We start from the raw sequence: 19,669 nt of genomic DNA, 5'->3' as shown, positions 1-19,669 counted from the left end.
GCATCCAGTGTCAACCCCGCGCTGAGTTATTGTCGTCCAGAGACTGTTTCCAGTTGAACTACAGTATATCCTTCCTCCTGCACGAATAGCGCACTGATAAAAGACTGAACTCTTTGAACTTTTTGAACTGTGCCTATCGTGAACATTCACAATGTCTGTTGATGGTGATGAAATTTCTGTTTCTGTAATGGGAGAGGGTGATGCTGACGACAGTATGGGGGAGATTCGGCAGCAACTACAAGACCTCGGTAGGAAGCATAGTGAGGCTATGGCAGCCATATCCGATCTGAGTAGTCATTCAACTAGACCGTATGTGTATTTACCCAGGGAACGCCACATTAACCCATGTAGTGGCGATGTGAGTACAGATGGGAGATGTAACGACCCTCGCTTGTGCAGGTGTTCGTGATAGAGATTCAGACCAGGGGTTCCTAACTGGCTTTTATTGCCTGCATTCACAAATAAAACAATCCATGAGATTTCTGCTGCAACGCGACTGCATACAAGTCTCCAGCGGAAATGGTCTAGCTCTCTCGTGCATGAGCTAGCAAACAATGTTTCTCCTGGCTAACATCATGCGTTGCATAGCATACTAAATTTACATGGAAATCAAAATGCACAACTCATTAATCTTCGTGTAAACAAAAGTACAAAACAAACCAAACAAAAGGACAGACAGCGCTGGCATAGCGCACTGAGTGATCGTATAGTTTTAACATAGAAATTCTTGACTCTTGCAATATTCATAACCAAGTTCTTGCACATTTACATTATACATAAACCACGTACCTGCATTCACAAATAAAACAACAATCCATGAGATTTCTGCTGCAACGCGACTGCATACAAGTCTAAAATAGCATAAAACCACAATAAGAACAATGCTCTCCATAACGCACAGCGCAGCGGGGTTGCCGCCAAAATTATACTTTAACTTGGTTAAAACACTTACAAATCACTTTCTATCGTTACTTTTCGAGAGCATTAGTTAGTACAACTTATATACATTTATATCCAACCCATAGTTTGCAAAGAAAAACATGTGCATTTATTAAAATATCAAATTATTCGCGGAGCGCTCCCAAAGCCTGCTTACCTCCAGCGGAAATGGTCTAGCTCTAAGGTACGGATAGCGCAAATGCCCAAAATGTGTCAAAGCGAGACTAAATAGACAAACAGTCGCGCAGCCTCATATTTAACCTTAGTGAATGCGGTACAACATCTGGGGTTTACACAAACCATCAAAAAGCATTGGATTACAATAAAAGGTTAAAATACAAATTTTGGGAGAATTCACTTTATCTGAGTGAGGTCATTTTCAGCTCTGTTACAGAGAGAAGTTGATGAGTTCGTGGAGGAGGTAGAGAGGGTGATAAGGGCTAGAAATCAAACCCCAGCGGAACAGTTGGACTATGTAATATCTCTTTTAAGAGAGCCAGCCTTGGAAGAGGTGAGGTTTCGGATGGGGGTTGAGCCCAGGCAACCAGCAGACTTATCCACGTACTTGAGAGAAGCATTTAGAGAAAAGAGAAGTACTGCCCAGTTATTACACACATTCTATGGCCGTAAGCAAGCTGAAGATGAAGACCTTCGTACCTACTCACATGCTCTGTCACAGATACTGAGTTGTATAAGGAAGTTGTCACCAAATGTAATTCCTAATGAACAGGTTGTCATCAGAGATCAGTTCATTGAAGGTGTTCGAGATGTAAGTCTTAGAAGGGAACTTCGTAAACTTGTGAGAGAAAAGCCCCGGTCAACTCTCGTCGAGGTGAGAGATGAAGCTATTAACTGGTCACTGGAGGATCCAAAAACTGGCATGGTAAAGCTAGTCAAGAATAGACATGTAATATCGGAAGCTGTAGCTGATACCCAGTGCTCTGCTGTTAATGTTCCAACCAGGCGCACTGTTACTTTAGAAGATGTGCTTCAAGTAGTGGCTGAGCAGGGAAAGGCCATAGGTGAATTGATCAAGGCTGTGAAGGAACTCACTGGTGCCAGATGTAAAACCGAGCAACCAGCTGTAAGACCTAGAACACAGCCTAGGTTTACGGAAGATGGCCAGTCAATTTGTTTTAAGTGCAATGGGGTGGGGCACATTGCTAGAAAGTGTGTGCAGAGCCATAAAGCGCATCCTGGTGAATCATCCGACAATGCCTGCTATTCAGGGAAACTCCAGCCCTCGGTTTCCGTGAGCCAGGAAATGTGGGGGCAGCCCAGAGGCTCAATCAATGACCCTACACGCACCAGACAACTTGAACGCACAGTCGGTAAATGTCCTGTCGTTCAACTAAAGATTGGAGGTTTTGTGGCCTCATGCTTATTAGATACAGGAAGCCAAGTGAGCACTATTTCTGAGAGTTTCTTTAGAGAACCCCTGTGTAGGGAGGATGGGGATATGCTCTCTACTTCCAGTTGGCTTAAAATCATGGCAGCTAATGGTTTAGATATACCATATCTAGGGTACCCGGAGTTAGATGTTGAAACCCTGGGAGTGACGCTCCCGGAATGTGGTTTTTTGGTGATAAAGGGACCTCTGAATTCTCCAAATATGCCAGGCCTCATAGGAATGAATATTATTAGTCGATGTCGGCAGCTATTACAGGGTGAGTTTGAAACTACCTTAGGTGGAGAGTTACAGTCAGATTGGAGAGAGGCATTCCAGCAGATGCAAAGGGCTACCATCATGGGCAAAATGACCGTCGCTAGAGTAGCTGGAAAGGACACTGTACACATACCTGCCTCATCAGTAGCTACAATAATGGCAAAAGGGTTAGCACCTAGATCAGAGAAAGGTGCCCGCAGCATGCTGTTAGAACCCATGAATGCACCACTACCTCATGGGATGATAGTTGTTCCTGCTCTTGTGTTGTCACAGGGCCAGTCCTTCCCAGTGCAGGTGGTGAATTTCTCACCAGAAGATATCTGGTTACAACCAGGAACCCGGTTAGGTACTTTGTCAGAGGTAGAGTGTGTCCATACTAACCAGGCGTGTGAGGCCAAGTTTCAGCGGATCTCTGCTAGCATTGAGCGGATCACTGTTGATGAGAAAAGTGGTCCGCCAACTCAGGACAGGTCACAGCAGATCCTGAATAAATTAGACATAGGTGGTACTCCTGAGCAGAAAGCACCATTGTGTGATTTGCTGATGAGGTTTTCAGACATCTTTGCTATGAGTGATGATGACCTTGGTTACACTGATACAGTTGAACACCAGATTAATTTAGTAGATGACATCCCGGTGACCCAGCCATACAGACGCATTCCCCCGACTCAGTACAATGAGGTTAGAGAGCACATCACTAAACTACTACAGAAGGGTGTGATAGAAGAAAGCACGTCTGCTTACGCCTCACCTATTGTTGTAGTCAGGAAATCTGACAACAGCCTCAGGCTATGTGTTGACTACAGAAGGCTAAATGCCAAGACTAACCGTGACGCTTTCCCATTGCCAAGAATAGATGAGAGCTTTGATGCGCTCCAGGGGGCTAAGTACTTCTCATCTATTGATTTAGCCAGTGGGTATCACCAGGTGGCAGTACGGGAGAGCGACCGACACAAAACCGCATTTATGACTCCCTTTGGAATTTACCAATACACACGCGTGCCGTTTGGTGTTTGTAATGGGCCATCCACCTTCCAACGCTGTATGCAGGCGACCATGAATGATTTGATTTTCCAGATTATGTTAGTATATCTAGATGATATTTTGGTCTACTCACCGACTTATGAGGAACATCTACAGAGACTTGAAGTTGTCCTGCGAAGGTTGAAAGAGACCGGTCTCAAGGTAAAACTTGAAAAGTTTCATTTCCTGCAGGATGAGGTCTGTTTCCTAGGTCATCAGATATCTGCACATGGAATTGGTACTGACCCTCGTACAGCTGAAGCTGTAAGGAATTGGAAAGTCCCCAGAACAGTGAAAGAATTGAGATCCTTTCTGGGCTTCTGCAGTTATTACAGAGGGTTCATGGAGGGGTTCTCAAGATTGCTGGTCCTTTGCATGATCTGGTCAATCAGTGTCTTCACGATGGTAGCCCTGCTAGAAACAACCGGGAATTTGAGTCATTATGGTCAGCTGAGTGTCAATTGTCTTTTGAGTCCCTTAAGGAGAAACTTACTTCAGCCCCTATCCTAGGCTATGCAGATTTTACTCTTCCATCCATCTTGGAGACAAATGCGAGTAGTTTGGGATTGGGTGCGGTCCTTTACCAGCAGCAAGGTGAACATAAGAGGGTCATAGCATATGCCAGTAGGAGGTTGCGCAAGGCTGAACGGAATGACAGAAATTATAGCAGCATGAAGTTAGAACTACTTGCCCTCAAATGGGCTGTAGGGGAAAATTTTCGGGGCTATCTCCTGGGGCCGAAGTTTATAGCTTTCATAGATAATAATCCGTTGTGCCACCTAAAAATGGCTAAGCTTGGAGCAATTGAGCAGAGATGGGTAGCTCAGGGCGACGGAATGCAGCGGCGATGCCCTCTCACAACAGCCGTTAGCAGGGGAGCCTGTTAATCAGTTAGAGGATGAAGAGTTTGACAACTGTGTGACCATTTGTAACCTTGTTCACAAGGGGACAACTCTAGGCCCGGAATTAGTGACGGCCGGTGGCAATTGTTGTAATGTAAGGCAGATTCGTGTCATGGAAGCCGGTGTCGCTAGGGAGGCCAATACATTTCAAGGAAACACGCCTACTCTTCCTGGTTACACAAAAGTTGAACTTTGTAACTTTCAAGCCAATGACCCTACAATCAGTGAGTTCAGGAATTTTTGGGATAGAGAGAGAGAGCCAAATGGCCATGAGAGGTCTGCTCTGTCTAAACCAGTTAAGGCACTTTTAAAACAGAGGAAGTACATCCAAGATATAAGTGGGTTATTGTATCGTGTTGTCAATGTCCCTCACCAAGGTGAATGTCAACAGTTGCTCTTGCCCTCCTGTCTGAAACAACCTGTGCTAGAGAGTGTCCATGATCATATGGGTCATCAGGGCATAGAGCGCACTATAAACCTGTTGAGACAAAGGTGTTTCTGGGTTAGAATGTATAATGACGTTGAGATATGATCAAGAAGTGTCAGAGGTGTATATTGACTAAGATGCCACAGCCTAAGATACGACCTCCTATGAAGTCGTTCATGGCTTCTAGACCATTGGAAGTTGTTGCAGTAGACTTTACAGTTCTTGAACCAGCATCGGACGGGCATGAGAACGTCTTGGTGGTTACTGACGTTTTCACTAAGTTTACACAAGCCTTCCCCACCAAAGACCAAAAGGCAGATACCACAGCCAAGATTCTCCTTAAAGAGTGGTTTATGAAATATGGAGTACCTGAAAGGTTGCACTCGGACCAGGGCAGAAATTTTGAGAGCGAGGTGGTTGGCGAGTTGTGCAAACTATATGGAGTGAGGAAAACGCATACCACACCATATCACCCTCAGGGAAACGTACAGTGTGAGCGTTTTAACCGAACGCTTCACGATCTGTTGCGTACGCTTAACCCAGCCCAGAAGCGCCGTTGGCCCGAACACCTACCTGAACTGATCTATGCTTACAACGTCACACCACATGCTACCACTGGGTACTCACCATACAATTAATCTTTGGCGTTAATCCTCACCTTCCCGTGGATGCTTTACTCGGTAAGGAGCCAGTAGCAAACTCAAGACATGATTGGTTAGTTGTGCATCAAGAGCGCTTGAGAGATGCACATGAGAAAGCCAAAGAATACACTGAGCGCAAAGCAGCTGAGAGGATTTCTCCTCTGAATGAAAAAGTGTACTGTCCATCAATTGATGTGGGTCAGTTGGTTTATTTGCGCTACAGACCTCTAGGGAGGAACAAAATTCAGGACTCTTGGGGCCCTACTGTTTATAAAGTGATCGAGGTGCACGGGACTACCTACACCGTGGAGCCAGTAGAGGGTGGTCCTACTAAGAGAGTTAATCGTGTTGATTTGCGCAGTTGTGTTAATTCTGGTCCTCGGTCTGAAGACAAACGAATGACTTCCCCACTTGGTGTTTCATCTGTGAAGGAGTTGGTTTCTGACCCAGTTGATCCCAAGCTTGCTGAACCAGAGGGTGTAGTATTTGAGCAGGTAACTTATCCCCAGTTGAGACAGCCCACAGACTTGCTATCTGAAGGTGTAAAAGTGGTGAATAATAACCCCGTGGGGAATGAGTCAGAAGTGGTTCTGGTGCCTGTTCAGAAGGAGTTCAACTCTCCTGAGCCAGAAGGTGAGCCAGAGATGGTGGATGCGGGAATACATCCTAGAGGGCCCGAATCGGGGGTTAGGGTACCTGTCCCAGCTCCTAGAACAAGCCTAAGAGCTACTGCTGGTATCCACTCAAATCCATTTAATGAACCTAGGTCAACTTGCAACGCAATGTCACTTAGTCCTGAGGTGTTAACACAGCTCATTTCAAGCCTTGGGAAGGTATTCTTCCAGGAAGCAGTTAAGGAAGTGAGGAACTCAGACTAAGTCACCGAGGGCGAGAGTGTAGCCGGGTGGTAAAGAACCGATCTTTCTTCCTGCAGTGAAATTAAATTCTGTACTGCCCCTTTAAGAGATTAAGCTCGACGCAGGGTTATAACGTCACACGCGCGACGCCTAGTGTCAGTCAGAGCGAGGACAGGGTGAAACATGGTGGACAGAGATGCATAGCAGTCTGCATCAGGGTAGACAGTTTTGCTGTAGCTGTTCTTGGCCAGCCACGCTGAGGAGGCCATCTTGAAACGTGGCTGCAAGTGAGCGGCGAAGCCCACTACTGTATTTCATTTGTATGTATTTCATTTGTATATATTTCATTTGGGTACACTTTCATTTGTATATTTTATTTTCATGCAGTCGTGATCTATTTCTTTCTATTCTCCTATCGACCGCTGTCCTCCTATTGAAGTGAGGCAGCATTCAGAATAAAAACCCCAAAAATAGAATTTTGTATTGTCCAGTGAGTTCATTACCCTAAGGACCCATCACATCAACAAAAGCTTTAAATGCAGTTGTTTGTTATTCTGTTAGATAAAATATACTGCCCAGTGTAACATTCTGAAATGCTAGTCAGCATAACCTTTATATCTTACAGCTTGTCATAGAATAGTGACATCGGCAAGTCCCGCGAGATTGGAGCAGTCATGTACATGATCCAAGATGGTGGAATGAATAAACGCACAGTGCTGAGCCGGAATATGCATTTACATTACAGTCATTTAGCCGACGCTTTTATCCAAAGCGACTTACAATAAGTGCATTTAACGTCGGAAATCAGGAGAACTACTAGTCATCAGAGGTTAAAAGTGCTTCTTCTTTCTAAACAAGCATCTAAGAGCAAAACCAGTGCTAAAGTAAAAGCGCAAGAAAGATTTTTTTTTAAATGAGTGAATACAATAAGTGCTAAGAGCAAGTAACAGCGTAGTAGTTCTTGAAGAGGTGAGTTTTCAACCTGCGTCGAAAGATGGGCAGCGACTCCGCTGTCCTGACATCAGTGGGGAGTTCATTCCACCACTGTGGGGCCAGGACAGAAAAGAGCCGCGACCGGGTCGTTCGGCAGCAGGGCCCTGTGAGCGACGGGGCAACCAGGCGTCCCGAGGCAGCAGAGCGAAGTAGTCAGGCGGGGGTGTAGGGCTTGACCATGGCCTGGAGATAGGAAGGGGCTGTTCCTTTCACTGCCCTGTAAGCGAGCACCAGAGTCTTAAACTAGATGCGAACAGCTACTGGGAGCCAGTGTAGGGACATGAGAAGGGGAGTTGTGTGGGAGAACTTAGGGCGGTTGAACACCAGACAAGCTGCAGCTTTCTCAACAAGCTCCAGAGGTCTGATGGCCAACGCCGGGGTGCCAGCAAGGAGGGAGTTGCTGTAGTCCAGCCGAGAAATGACCAGAGCCTGGATGAGCACCTGTGCCGTCTCGTCGGTGAGGAATGGGCGAATCCTCCTGATGTTATAGAGGAGAAATCTGCAGGAGCAAGGAACCGATGCAACGTTTGCAGTAAACGACAGTTGGCTGTCCAGGATCACACCCAGATTCCTCGCAGTCAGAGTTGGCATCACCACGGTGTTGTCAATGGTGATGGCCAGGTCTCAGTGCGGGCAACCTTTCCCCGGGAGGAACATCAGCTCTGTCTTGTCCAGATTGGGCTTCAGGTGGTGTGTCGCCATCCACTCCGAGATGCCAGTCAAGCACGCAGCAATGCATGTCTCTACTTGTGTGTCAGAGGGCAGAAGGACAAGATCAGCTAGGTGTCATCAGCATAAAAATGGTACGAGAAGTCATGCGAGCGAATAACCGAACCCAGGGATGTCGTGTACAGATACAAAAAGGAGAGGACCCAGAACCGTACCTTGTGGAACGCCTATAGTCAGTCTGCGAGGCTCTGACAGATCCCCTCCATGTCACCTGGTAGGAGCGACCCATCAGGTAGGATGCAAACATTGAGAGTGCAGAGCCTGTGACACCCAGCCCCTCGAGGGAAGAGAGGAGGATCTGGTGGTTCACTGTGTCGAACGCAGCTGACAGGTCCAGGAGTAAGACAGAGGAGAGAGAGTTTGCTCTTGCAGCTTATCTTGCAGCTCTTGCAGCATTTATCATTTTATTAAGTTTATAATTGTGCCACAGGGCAAATACTACATGGTGTCAAGTGGGATTCGAACCTACGCCTCCATTCAGAGTATTTGTAGTATTCGCCCTGTGGCACAATTATAAACTTAATAAAATGACAAATGCATATTCCGGCTCAGCACTGTGTGTTTATTCTCTGGGAATTCACCTATGCCTTGAAATATGTCTGCGTACTCTTCCAGTATGCTCTGTGAGCCAATGTCTGTTCCCTCAAGCCTACCAATGTAGCGAATTCTGGTGGCAGCCCGGGAACCGCCGCAGCCAGGACACGAACCCAGAGCTCCCGCACCACGGGCAACAACGTTTAACCAGTCGACTAAAGGTCCGCCCCGTTAGCCAAGGGCTAGCGAGTCTACCTATCTGTGGTTGTTATACTATCCCTCTCCTTCAGGAGGCGCGCCCCCATGCTTCAGCATGTCAGCTCCCTCACGCCTCTGGGCGCACGCGCTTCCGATGGCCTCACGCTCTCCCATCCCACTTCTGACACCAATGTAGCAAATTCGGAGTTCGTTTAATATGCCGCAATAGCGGATTCAACAGACCGTTCCACATCAGTGGCACCCAACGGCGCTTCTCTGAACATCGGCCCCACCCGCATTCCGGGAAGTCCCGCCCCTACTCTGCCTCTGATTGGCTAGCCCTATCCCTAACCCCACCCTAACGTTATCCTTAACCAACAGAGTTCACGGAATGCGGGTGCGAATAAATAAGGCTGTACGTCTTCGTATCAAACCCGCCCCATATTAGATAAACGGTTGTGATTGGCCTGACCCAGGCCAGGTCGGCTGGAAATCCGTCTCAATGGGAGGGTGGCCAGACATTTATGCCAGAACAAATGTTAAACATGAGCTCATAGAGCTGTCTGGTTCCCAGGCTATTTTAAACCAGAAAAAGACAACACCTATGTGTTATCAGAATATCCGATGATGTCTAGTCTTACATCGCGATATCGATATATCGCCCAGCCAGCCCTACATGACAGTGTGGGTGGCCTCAATTTGTATCGGCCATCTCCATTAATTCAATCAACTGTATGTATCTCACAGCTTTTTCTTTAAAAACCAAATCAAGGGAAGGGGCTATTTATTCAATTCAGTTCAATTCACAACTTTATTGCAGACTCAGGGTCCATAACAGAGAAAGACAAATAGGTAAAAGACAAACCCTAGACAATACACAGAGTAAACACAATAAAATAATATAAATGGAACTGTTTAACTGGGGTGCGCCATCCTCTTCTGCGTATGGGGAAGAAGCAAAGCTTGACTCGGTTTTCTCTTTAGCCTTTAACTTTAGGCATACTTATTTAGGCAAATAGAACAGGTCTTACCTCTCTACTACCGACTCTTACAACACACACTGTTGCACACTTACAACACACTGTCGCACACTGAGAACGTGGCGACGTCACATCCGAATGTACCGTAATATAATGAGTAAGGGCGCCACCAAATAACAACGCTCAACAGGAACAAATCAGTGTCCTATAAGAAGGCAGCTATACAAGTCCGACTGCTGGAACTGGTAGCGGGCCGCACTGAATCTTATATTAGTTAAACCCTTAATGATTACATTATCAGAGTCATTGAGCCGGCAAATAAAATTATACATGAGATTTCCTAGAAGAGTCTGAAAAGTATTGATTCCTGCAGCCACAAACATTTCCCTTGCACTAAACTATCTAGCAGTTTTTAGTAGTATTCTCATTGCATCATTATAAGTTACTCGAAGCCTGTAAGCTTGCTTTTTTGTACTTTGACCACAGGTGTGCCGTATAAAGTGGTGTACAATAATGCTCTGAACAGAGACATCTTCACAATAACTGAACACTTACCAAACCTGGGTGAGAGCGTGTTTGCTTGTGCATCATCATGCGGCATTGCCTATTAATATTGTAAACTACTAATAAGACACGTTAGCCCCTAGCTAACGGGTCTGACCCTTTAGCCAAGCGATTAGTGATGTCGCCTTGTGGTGCGGTACACCCCGTATCGAATCCCGCACCGGGCAAGAAAATAACCGGTTACAATATCATCATCGTCTGTCATTTGTTCAGTAATATAGTGCCCAAGATATTTCACCTTATTACATACCACAGGATTATTATCAGGCAATTTAAAATCAGGAAATGTTAGATAACCGACCTCTTTGGTTCTGCAGACCGTGAGGCCATCGGAAGCGCCTGCGCCCAGAGGCTTGAGGGCATAGGGAGCTGAAATCCCCGCGCTTCCCGCAGGAGGGGGGTAGTGCAACGTGCACGGATAAATAGGCTCGGTAACCCTTTCGTCGACTGGTTGACGTAGTCGCCCGTGGTGCGGGAAACCCGGATTCGCGTCCTGGCTGCGGCGGTTCCTGGCTGCCCTCCGAATTAGCTACAATAATATGTTTCACCAAGGTATTACCAATCATGCACCCAGTGTTACAGACTTTCAACCGCTTGGACAAATCATCAGTATATATCTTGTAGCGAACTGGAGACAGGATTCCCCCTTGTCTGACACCATTGCTAACCCAGGATGGGGCTGACATCTATACATTAAAATTTATACATTTGTACATTTATATTTGTACAATTGAAAAAAAACAAAAAAACTTAAAGTCTCACTTAAGCGTCTCCAAACAGATGCGCACCGAGCAAAATGAGTTGAGCAACGACGCATACCGACCCATCAGCAAGTTGATGATCAGCGTAAATAGTTTTTCTCTTTAAAACAAATTACGATAGTGAAGAGTTTATCGACCCCGGATCAGAACTTAATTAACATACAACCAGAGCTTGTAGGTGTATTGGGTTTAATGCTGGAGATGCGCCCGTTGCATCACCTCGCCGACATCCCATAATAACCATACACCCCGTTGCGATAACCGACACACTGGCCCGCAGCTGGGTGTCTGGTCTTGGAGGGATGAGGCGGAGATGACCGAATCGCCGTGGCTGAATTGATAAAAGGGGTTTTGACAACAGAAAGCGGAACGGGGTCCGTCTCTCTGCGGGTCCACGCGCCCCACTCCGACAAGACAGTCCCGACTTTTCAGCTACCGTATGTACGTTTTTGTTTAAAAAGTAAAAGAAAAGAAAAAGTGCATACCTTAAGCGGCAAACACATCCGCAAGAAGAAAACAGTTTCAAATGTTCGGAGAAAATCCGGTTTACCTTCCCCACTGCCATTGGCGTTTTCTTGTCAGTTGTGTTGCGGGATCTCTGGTTAGTGTCGCATCGGTAACTCCAATGACTGGCATCCAAGTCCGTCCCACCCGCTTCTCCGGAGGCAGGAATTGGAAGAAGAAAAAAAAAAGAAGAAGAAGAAAAAAAGGGAAAGGAAACGCTGCTCTTCAATGGGGGGGGGGGGGGGCTGCAGTTACCTAAAGTTAATGTTCCACCAACTACAGCTACAACAGTTTGGCCCTGGCGACCGGGTGCGGTACTCCGGGTGGAGGCTGAATGAAGGGCAGAGCTGCGGTGCTTGTGTTAACGACAGCCACTTTGGATGCACAATGTGCTTCTTGTTTGGCGCAGAGGCCAACAAACTGTGTGCAATGGCTGCTGCTGCTGCTCCCGGGGGCCTGCAAGGGGCCGGATTGCCCCTTTTCTTTGCGTGGATGACACCAAGGTGTAAAAGGAGCGCATTTTTTAAATCATTATCCGTTATGAGCAAAACATTGGCGTGCACAGTACGCACTTGCGCAGGACAGCAAACTATATGGATATCTAACGTACACAGTACTGTGCTGCACTTGAGATATCCATATCATTTGCTTCCAATTCCAATTATATTGGTTAGTTATTAGAATATAATAGTCGTCAGTCGCCGCAGACTAAGAGCAACGACGATTTTAATTGAATTGCATACTTTTTATTCAAGTTCCTTGGTTTGATAAAATGTCAAACTCTTCTATGATTTGTACATTTTGACGGCAGTCAGCGAGGCCAGTGAGGGGCCTTTAGAAGTTGTGCAAAATGAAAATCAGATGTGCAATGTAACATAAATTATACTGTAGTCATGACCCTGCGACCGACTGACCCACTCGTGTCTATTATTTGAGGCAAGCTGTCATACCTTGCATAACATTCCATCAGTCAGATTCACTAGACATTGCAATGACTTTCCCATAACACAACATCAGCAAGCATTAATGTATGCTGGGGTAGGGTGGTTCTGTGGTTTATTACAGCTGAACAGCAACTACATCTATCATGCACTTTTTAATGCCATGGCGTGGGGCAGTATTGCTCCACCGCTACACAATAACAAACTGAATATGGCACAGAGGAGGTCAGAGATGCCACCTCTGTGGCGCCAAGGCAGTATTATTTGTCATAAATGAACAGCATGTGCTTTCCCTCCTTATATGCAGTATCTCACACAATTCAGTAGTAGTCTTTTAGATCATAATACAACTCTTGAAGGGGTCACACAATTTATATGAAAAATTACAAACAACACATACTAACACATACAATAAAACATTTTAGAATAGAGTGCATGGTTGCTACAGTCAGAGAAAATTGTGTCTGCAAACAGTAATTTGAATTGACGCCCACAAATCCATTAAAAATCATTTCTGGACTAATTTGTTCAAGCCTTGTTTACAGCACACATAAAAAAAGACACCAAAATAGATGTTATCTGGTTTGCACATGAAAGCAGAAAAAAAGTAAAAACAACATCATTTTTCAGTAAAGTAAGCTCACAGTTGCATGAACAGTGTTTGCATAGTAAAGTAGTACTGCTATTTTCCTGTAAAGGAAGTTATAGGAGGCTGAAATCTTCCAAAATGGTAATACTTAGACTGGATCACGTATTGCCACGGGTCATTTGAGGCAATCCTCACTATGTGAAACTACTCAATAACAAGTTTTTGATTGACAAGAAGCCAACGCGGTGTGGATACACAAACAGTTCATCGAGAAGCTCCCGCCTCTGCTATTGGCTCCCTCTGTTGCACTCCCCTGTCTAGAAATTGCAGGTTGATGGGCGTAGCGGGAACAAGAAGGGTTCGAGTGATTGGTTCAACAGTGTTTCCTGCAGGGTCTGGCCTCACCTCGTAATGTTTTATCACCTTTGGAGGGAGAGAAAAATACAGCAACAGTCACACAAAGTGGGGGAGTCAAAAAGATTTAAATCAGTATGGGGTAATACAAAGTCAGAATTTTGGTCAATGTATGCGATGCATTATGAAAATGATAGACAAAATGCCATTTTTTCCCCCAGAATGACTTAAAATATGTAGTCAGAGCGCAGACACAGTCCATACTCTAGTTAATGATACACCAATAACACAGGAAGGTAACCAATGTGTGTTAATGTCTTCTGGTCAGACAGTTACCATGAGCCAACAATAATACTGTCCCTCTGCGAATATTGCCCACAAAGGTTATATTATTCATACATATTCCATCCATTGTCTTAACCGCTTATCCTGCTCTCAGGGTCGCGGGGATGCTGGAGCCTATTCCAGCAGTCATAGGGAATAGGCTCCAGCATATTCCAAAAGCTGTTAATCTGTGTAAGGTAATGCTGTTAAATGTAAAGAAACAGAGATTTGCCATTACGACGGTTAACATGGGGGAACATTAATCTCAAGCCAGTGGCTACTTTCACGCAGCAATTATGCTCAGAAAAGCCAAACTAATCATGGACTAACTAATTGTGTAAATAGCAGATGTGTCAAGGCCTGGTTGCAGAGCCCAGAGAAACTTACCCTGGACAGGAGGAGATACATTTCCAGCTCGGCCACCCTCCGGCCCAGGCAAGCCCGGATCCCAAAACCGAAGGGCACCGACCCAAATGGGTGCTGCTTCCCCTTCTCTTCCCCTCCTCGGAGCCAGCGCTGAGGCAGGAAGGCGTGGGGCTCCGGGAAGACCGTCTCATCATAGGACACAGCAAAGTGACACAGGTGGAACAAAGTCTGGAAGGGGGAGAGATTTCTGGGGCAGTCTGACATGATCAAGTTTTAATTTTGTCTTGCACGCTCAATAATCCAAGTAAGGAAATCCCAGAAACTTTCTGGGACAATCAAGTTTTCAGTCAATGAGCTGAATAAATGCAGCTTCTCCCTGTGGATTTCAAGTACATGCCATTCTGTGTTCAATCTAAAGGTTAGGGTGTCCTGATCTTATCAGAACTTCATCTTGATTTTTGATCTTATTTATTATAACCTATGGTGAGTTACACAGTTTTTTCTACATTTTAATTGGAAAAAAAGACAAATTTTCAGCTCAATATTTGCACATGTCAAGTCAAGTCAAGTCAAGTTTATTTATATAGCACATTTAAAACAACCACAGTTGAACCAAAGTGCTGCACAAGCTTAAAATACAATATAAAATAAGTGACACATATGATTATAAAAATATATGTAAAAAAGACATGATAAAATAAAGAAAGTAAAATGTAAACAATAAAACATAAGAGAAAAAGTATACTTCCACAATAAAATCACGGTGTCAAGCTCAACTTGAATTGAACGCCAGCGAGAAGAGGTAGGTCTTTAACAAAGATTTAAAAGTCTCTTGGGTCTGAGCAGATCTTATGTGTACATGTGGATGTGACCCCTATTAGAAAGACTGCAAATAGCAAGATCCACTAGATTTTTTTTTGTGTTAACCAAATACAGAGACAATGACTGAGGTATTGTCTTACCTTTTTAGGGAACAGATGACCTCCAACCACTATCTCATTTTCAACAGTGACACGGGCATTACCAGGTACCACAGGATAAAGCCTGGTGAGTAAATGTCTGTGAATGTTCTCATTCATCCAGGTCATGGTTATCCAAAGGAGTTGAATCAAGTGCAACTGGACTTTGTACAGATCCGTGAAGACGTTTCGCCTCTCATCCAAGAGGCTTCCTCAGTTCGTGCCTTTCTGACTAGACCAAGCTAGTCTGACTAGACCAAGCTAGTCGCCTCTCATCACCAGCCAGGCAGACTAGCTTGGTCTAGTCAGAAAGGCACAAACTGAGGAAGCCTCTTGGATGAGAGGCAAAACGTCTTCACGGATATATATCAAGTCCACTTGCACTTGATTCAACTCCTTTGGATAACCTGGTGATTACAGAAAGAGAAACTCAATTTAAGGAATTACAGATTAGTTGAATCCATTTATCGAAGGGAACTATTCACTGTAACTCAATAGCAAACAGTCCATGGTTCAGAAAGCAAACTAAAGAGTGTAAAAAATATAAAAAGCATCTATGTGCGTAGTTGGCTTGGTCACATTTGCAAAGCACCTTCCATAGAATGTGATCAGTACCTTCGCCATTTTTTGATATATATATATATATATATATATATACACATATATACGTATATACGTATATATATACGTATATATACGTATATATACACGTATATATATACGTATATATACGTATATATATAAATTTTTTTTGGAATTTGAGACACTTTATTGATCCCTGTGGGGAAATTATGCTCTGCATTTAACCCATCCTAGCTGTGTAGCTAGCAGCAGTGGGCAGTGGGCAGCCGCCGTGCAGCGCCTGGGGACTAACTCCAGTTCGTCTTGTCATGACTCGGTCAGGGGCACAGACAGGAGTATAAACCCTAACATGCATGTCTTTTTGATAGTGGGGAAAACCCGAGCACCCGGAGAAAACCCACCGCAGGCACAGGGAGAACATGCAAACTCCACACAGAGACAACCTGGGACGACCCCCAAGGTTGGCCAACCCCAGGGTTTGGACCCAGGACTTTCTTGCTGTGAGGCGACAGCTCTAACCACTGCGCCACCCTGCCGCCCATTGTTGTTTATATTTATTGTTTATAAGGGTGGGGACACCTGCAGCCAGCCAAGACTGAGGAGGCCACCCAGATGAGCGACGAAACACATCCGCCAACAAACCCTGCATCCAGATGAACCGATTCAGCTTTCCTTGACTTTGTCTGTGAAATTTGTTTTTAGAGTGCATATATGTATTACACAGAAAGAGAGAAAAAAAATTCAAGCCAACACATGTGATACCTTCAGGTACTAAATGTGTACTACTTTGGACACATTTCTTAAGCAGAATGAAAATACATGTATGTAATCCACAGCAAAAGACAGTTTTGTGTATGGAAAACCCCACAACACTATATTCTACTTTGAGGGAATCTAAATGATTTCTTCAAACTGTTAATGTCTCTCTTTGACCATACGTGCCAACCAAAACCCTTAAACCACAAGAACCCTGGAACAAGCATGTTTGCAAGTGGCCCCTCTACCTCTCACAAGCCACCCTTAACCCTCTTTACCAAAACTCAACCCATCATCCATCACACAGCTTACTCATGTTAGGATAACTTAAGATTCACAACTGGTTCTTTCTTTCAGTACACTATTGATGTTTTCATGACTTCTTCCAGAGCTCCACTACACTAGTAACAGCTAAAGCCACAGCTAGTAGCTGGGGCCACTCTTCACAACTGTAGTTGGGACCACTATGAACTACTGCAATAAATGCCATGTCTCTAACACCCACATCAGTACAGACTGTTTGGTCCTGCTTGAGAAAAGTTGATAAGTGGGAGTCCCACATCAACAGAAACTAGAGCTTTGGCCTGTACATAAGACTATAATGGGGCGTCCAGGTAGCGTAGCAGTCTATTCTGTTGCCTACCAACACGAGGATTGCTGGTTCGAATCCCCGTGTTCCCTCCGGCTTGGTCGGGGGTCCCTACAGACACAATTGGCCATGTCTGCGGGTGGGAAGCCGGATGTGGGTATGTGTCCTGGTCGCTCCACTAGCGCCTCCTCTGGTCATGTTGGGGCGCCTGTTCGGGGGGATGGGAAACTGGGGGGAATAGCGTGATCCTCCCACGCACTATGTCCCCCTGGTGAAACTCCTCACTGTCTGGTGAAAAGAAGTGGCTGGCGACTCCACATGTATCAGAGGAGGCATGTGGTAGTCTGCAGCCCTCCCCGGATTGGCAGAGGAGGTGGAGCAGCAACTGGGACAGCTCAGAAAATAGGGTAATTGGCCAAGTAAAATCGCGGGGAAAAAGGGAGGAAAAATCAACAACAAAAAAAAAGAAAGAAAAAGACTACGGTTGGAGCCCCCGCACTAACAGAGATGGAAGCTTTGGCCCCTGCATCAATATTGATTATAATTGGTTCCCCTATCACACCAACGACAACAATTTTGACTGTGAACTCTATAATAATAACAACAATAACAACAACAACAACAACAACAACAACAATAATAATAATAATAATAATAAGCATTACATTTGTATAGCACTTTTCTAGAGACCCAAAGAAAGAGGATCAATAGACTATTTAAGGCTACAGTCTGAGGTCCTTCTCCATTTGGAGCTGTGTCTGTGGGAAATGCAACACCTCCTGTCTTTTGCAGGCCACTAGAGGCCCCAGAGCTGTTTTCCCCACTTGCCCTTCCAAACATGCCTATTTGATACATGGTCAAGAATCTATCCTCACCCCTCTTGCAATGTAATATAAGAACAGCAAACATCCCATAATCCACAGCCAATTTAAGCAATGCCATATTTAGCAAAGGTAAATTTTACCTTTTAGATGACTCAGGTATTAATTATTGACATGTTTTTTTGCAAGTGACAGCTTTGAACCTTTAAAATGCTCTGTAAATCCACTTTAGAATAAATAAAAGACCAGGGGATTATTCTATAGATGCACTAGGATACACTAATTTGATAAAAAAAAGTACAAATGCTGCTCTGGCGCCAGGGAGGAAAACATACAGCTCAAGCTCAACGACAGGGGCCAGATCTGATGCCAACCCGGTGCTGTTTCCCAAGAAAAAGAGCAGTCAAAACAATTGCTCTGGCATCCGGGTAGCATAACGGTCTATTCCGTCGCCTACCAACACGGGGATTGCCGGCTCGAATCCCCGTGTTACCTCCGGCTTAGTCGGGCGTCCCTATAGACACAATTGGCCGTGTCTGCGGGTGGGAAGCCAGATGTGAGTGGGTATGTGTCCTGGTCGCTGCACTAGCGCCTCCTCCGGTCAGTCGGGGCGCCTGTTCAGGGGGGGGAGGAGGGAACTGGGGGAATAGCGTCTTCCTCCTACACGCTACATCCTGCTGGCGAAACTCCTCACTGTCAGGTGAAAAGAAGCGGCTGGCGACTCCACATGTATCAGAGGAGGCATGTGGTAGTCTGCAGCTCTCTCCAGGTCGGCAGAGGGGGTGGAGCAGCGACCTGGATGGCTCAGAAGAGTGGGGCAATTGGTGGGATACAATTGGGGAGAAAAAGGGAAGAAAAAAAAAATTGCTCTCACCGTAAGGTCTCCCTGATGATAGCCTTCAGGTAGGGCATCCTGGCAATGTCCTCGCTGGCTGGCACCTTGTTCCCCGGACAGACGCTCATCACCTCCTGGTACAACTTTTCCTGGATCTCCGGCTCCCTCGCCATGTGGTACAGAGACCAGGAGATGGTGTTGGATGTCTGCAATAGAGCGGAGCCAGGGATCAGTTTCTGGTTAAACATCACAGTTCTGTAACCCTTTATTATACACTGTAGTTAAATGTAGAAACAAATGCATAATTCATAAAATATAAGATAAAGATAAAAAGGCTATATCAATATGAAAAGGTTTCAATGATATCAAATGTGTATGATATAGTACATTTGGGGGGGGGGAAAACAACATCCTATATAAATCTAATGATAAATGTCAATAGTTACCAACTCTGTGATAATCATGCGAAAGCACTAGTACATGTACACATAGCACCTGCAAAATGGTAAATACATATTTTCCAAAGTTAAATTTGCTAAGTCTATCTGTTCGGTAGGTTTATGTGGATGGGAAACGCCCGTCACTGTAGCACGAGTCAAAAAGTCATCCAATGAACAACAAATATATGTATGCATTTTCCATCCATCCATCCATCCAAGCCACCTATCCTGCTCTCGGGGTCGCGGGGATGCTGGAGCCTATCCCAGCAGTCATTGGGCCGCAGGCAGGGAGACACCCTGGATAGGCCGCCAGCCCATCACAGCGCTCATACATTCACACCAAGGGACAATTTAGTATGGCCAATTCCCCTGACCTACATCTACTATACTGTCAA

At 45.2% G+C, this 19,669-nt stretch overlaps 2 protein-coding genes across 2 annotated transcripts in view; both read right to left on the bottom strand.

Annotated features, from left to right (window-relative positions):
* The window catches only part of slc15a2 (solute carrier family 15 member 2), a 51,722-nt gene extending 39,866 nt beyond the window's left edge, over positions 1-11,856 (bottom strand). Inside the window, exon 1 of the mRNA XM_056289089.1 lies at positions 11,765-11,856. Within this exon, the coding sequence (XP_056145064.1) occupies positions 11,765-11,779 (15 nt within the window). The 5' untranslated portion in view covers positions 11,780-11,856. The remainder of the gene's footprint in view (positions 1-11,764) is intronic.
* A 625-nt stretch (positions 11,857-12,481) lies between these two features.
* The window catches only part of LOC130120613 (sterol 26-hydroxylase, mitochondrial), a 16,542-nt gene continuing 9,354 nt past the window's right edge, over positions 12,482-19,669 (bottom strand). Inside the window, exons 6-9 of the mRNA XM_056289259.1 lie at positions 18,874-19,040; positions 15,255-15,336; positions 14,314-14,520; positions 12,482-13,671 (exon numbers count right to left, since the gene is read on the bottom strand). Of these exons, the coding sequence (XP_056145234.1) occupies positions 13,513-13,671; positions 14,314-14,520; positions 15,255-15,336; positions 18,874-19,040 (615 nt within the window). The 3' untranslated portion in view covers positions 12,482-13,512. The remainder of the gene's footprint in view (positions 13,672-14,313; positions 14,521-15,254; positions 15,337-18,873; positions 19,041-19,669) is intronic.

This window comes from Lampris incognitus, chromosome 11 (genome assembly GCF_029633865.1).
Source record: "Lampris incognitus isolate fLamInc1 chromosome 11, fLamInc1.hap2, whole genome shotgun sequence".
Lineage (NCBI taxonomy): Eukaryota > Metazoa > Chordata > Actinopteri > Lampriformes > Lampridae > Lampris > Lampris incognitus.
This window is presented reverse-complemented; position numbering and strand designations above follow the sequence as displayed.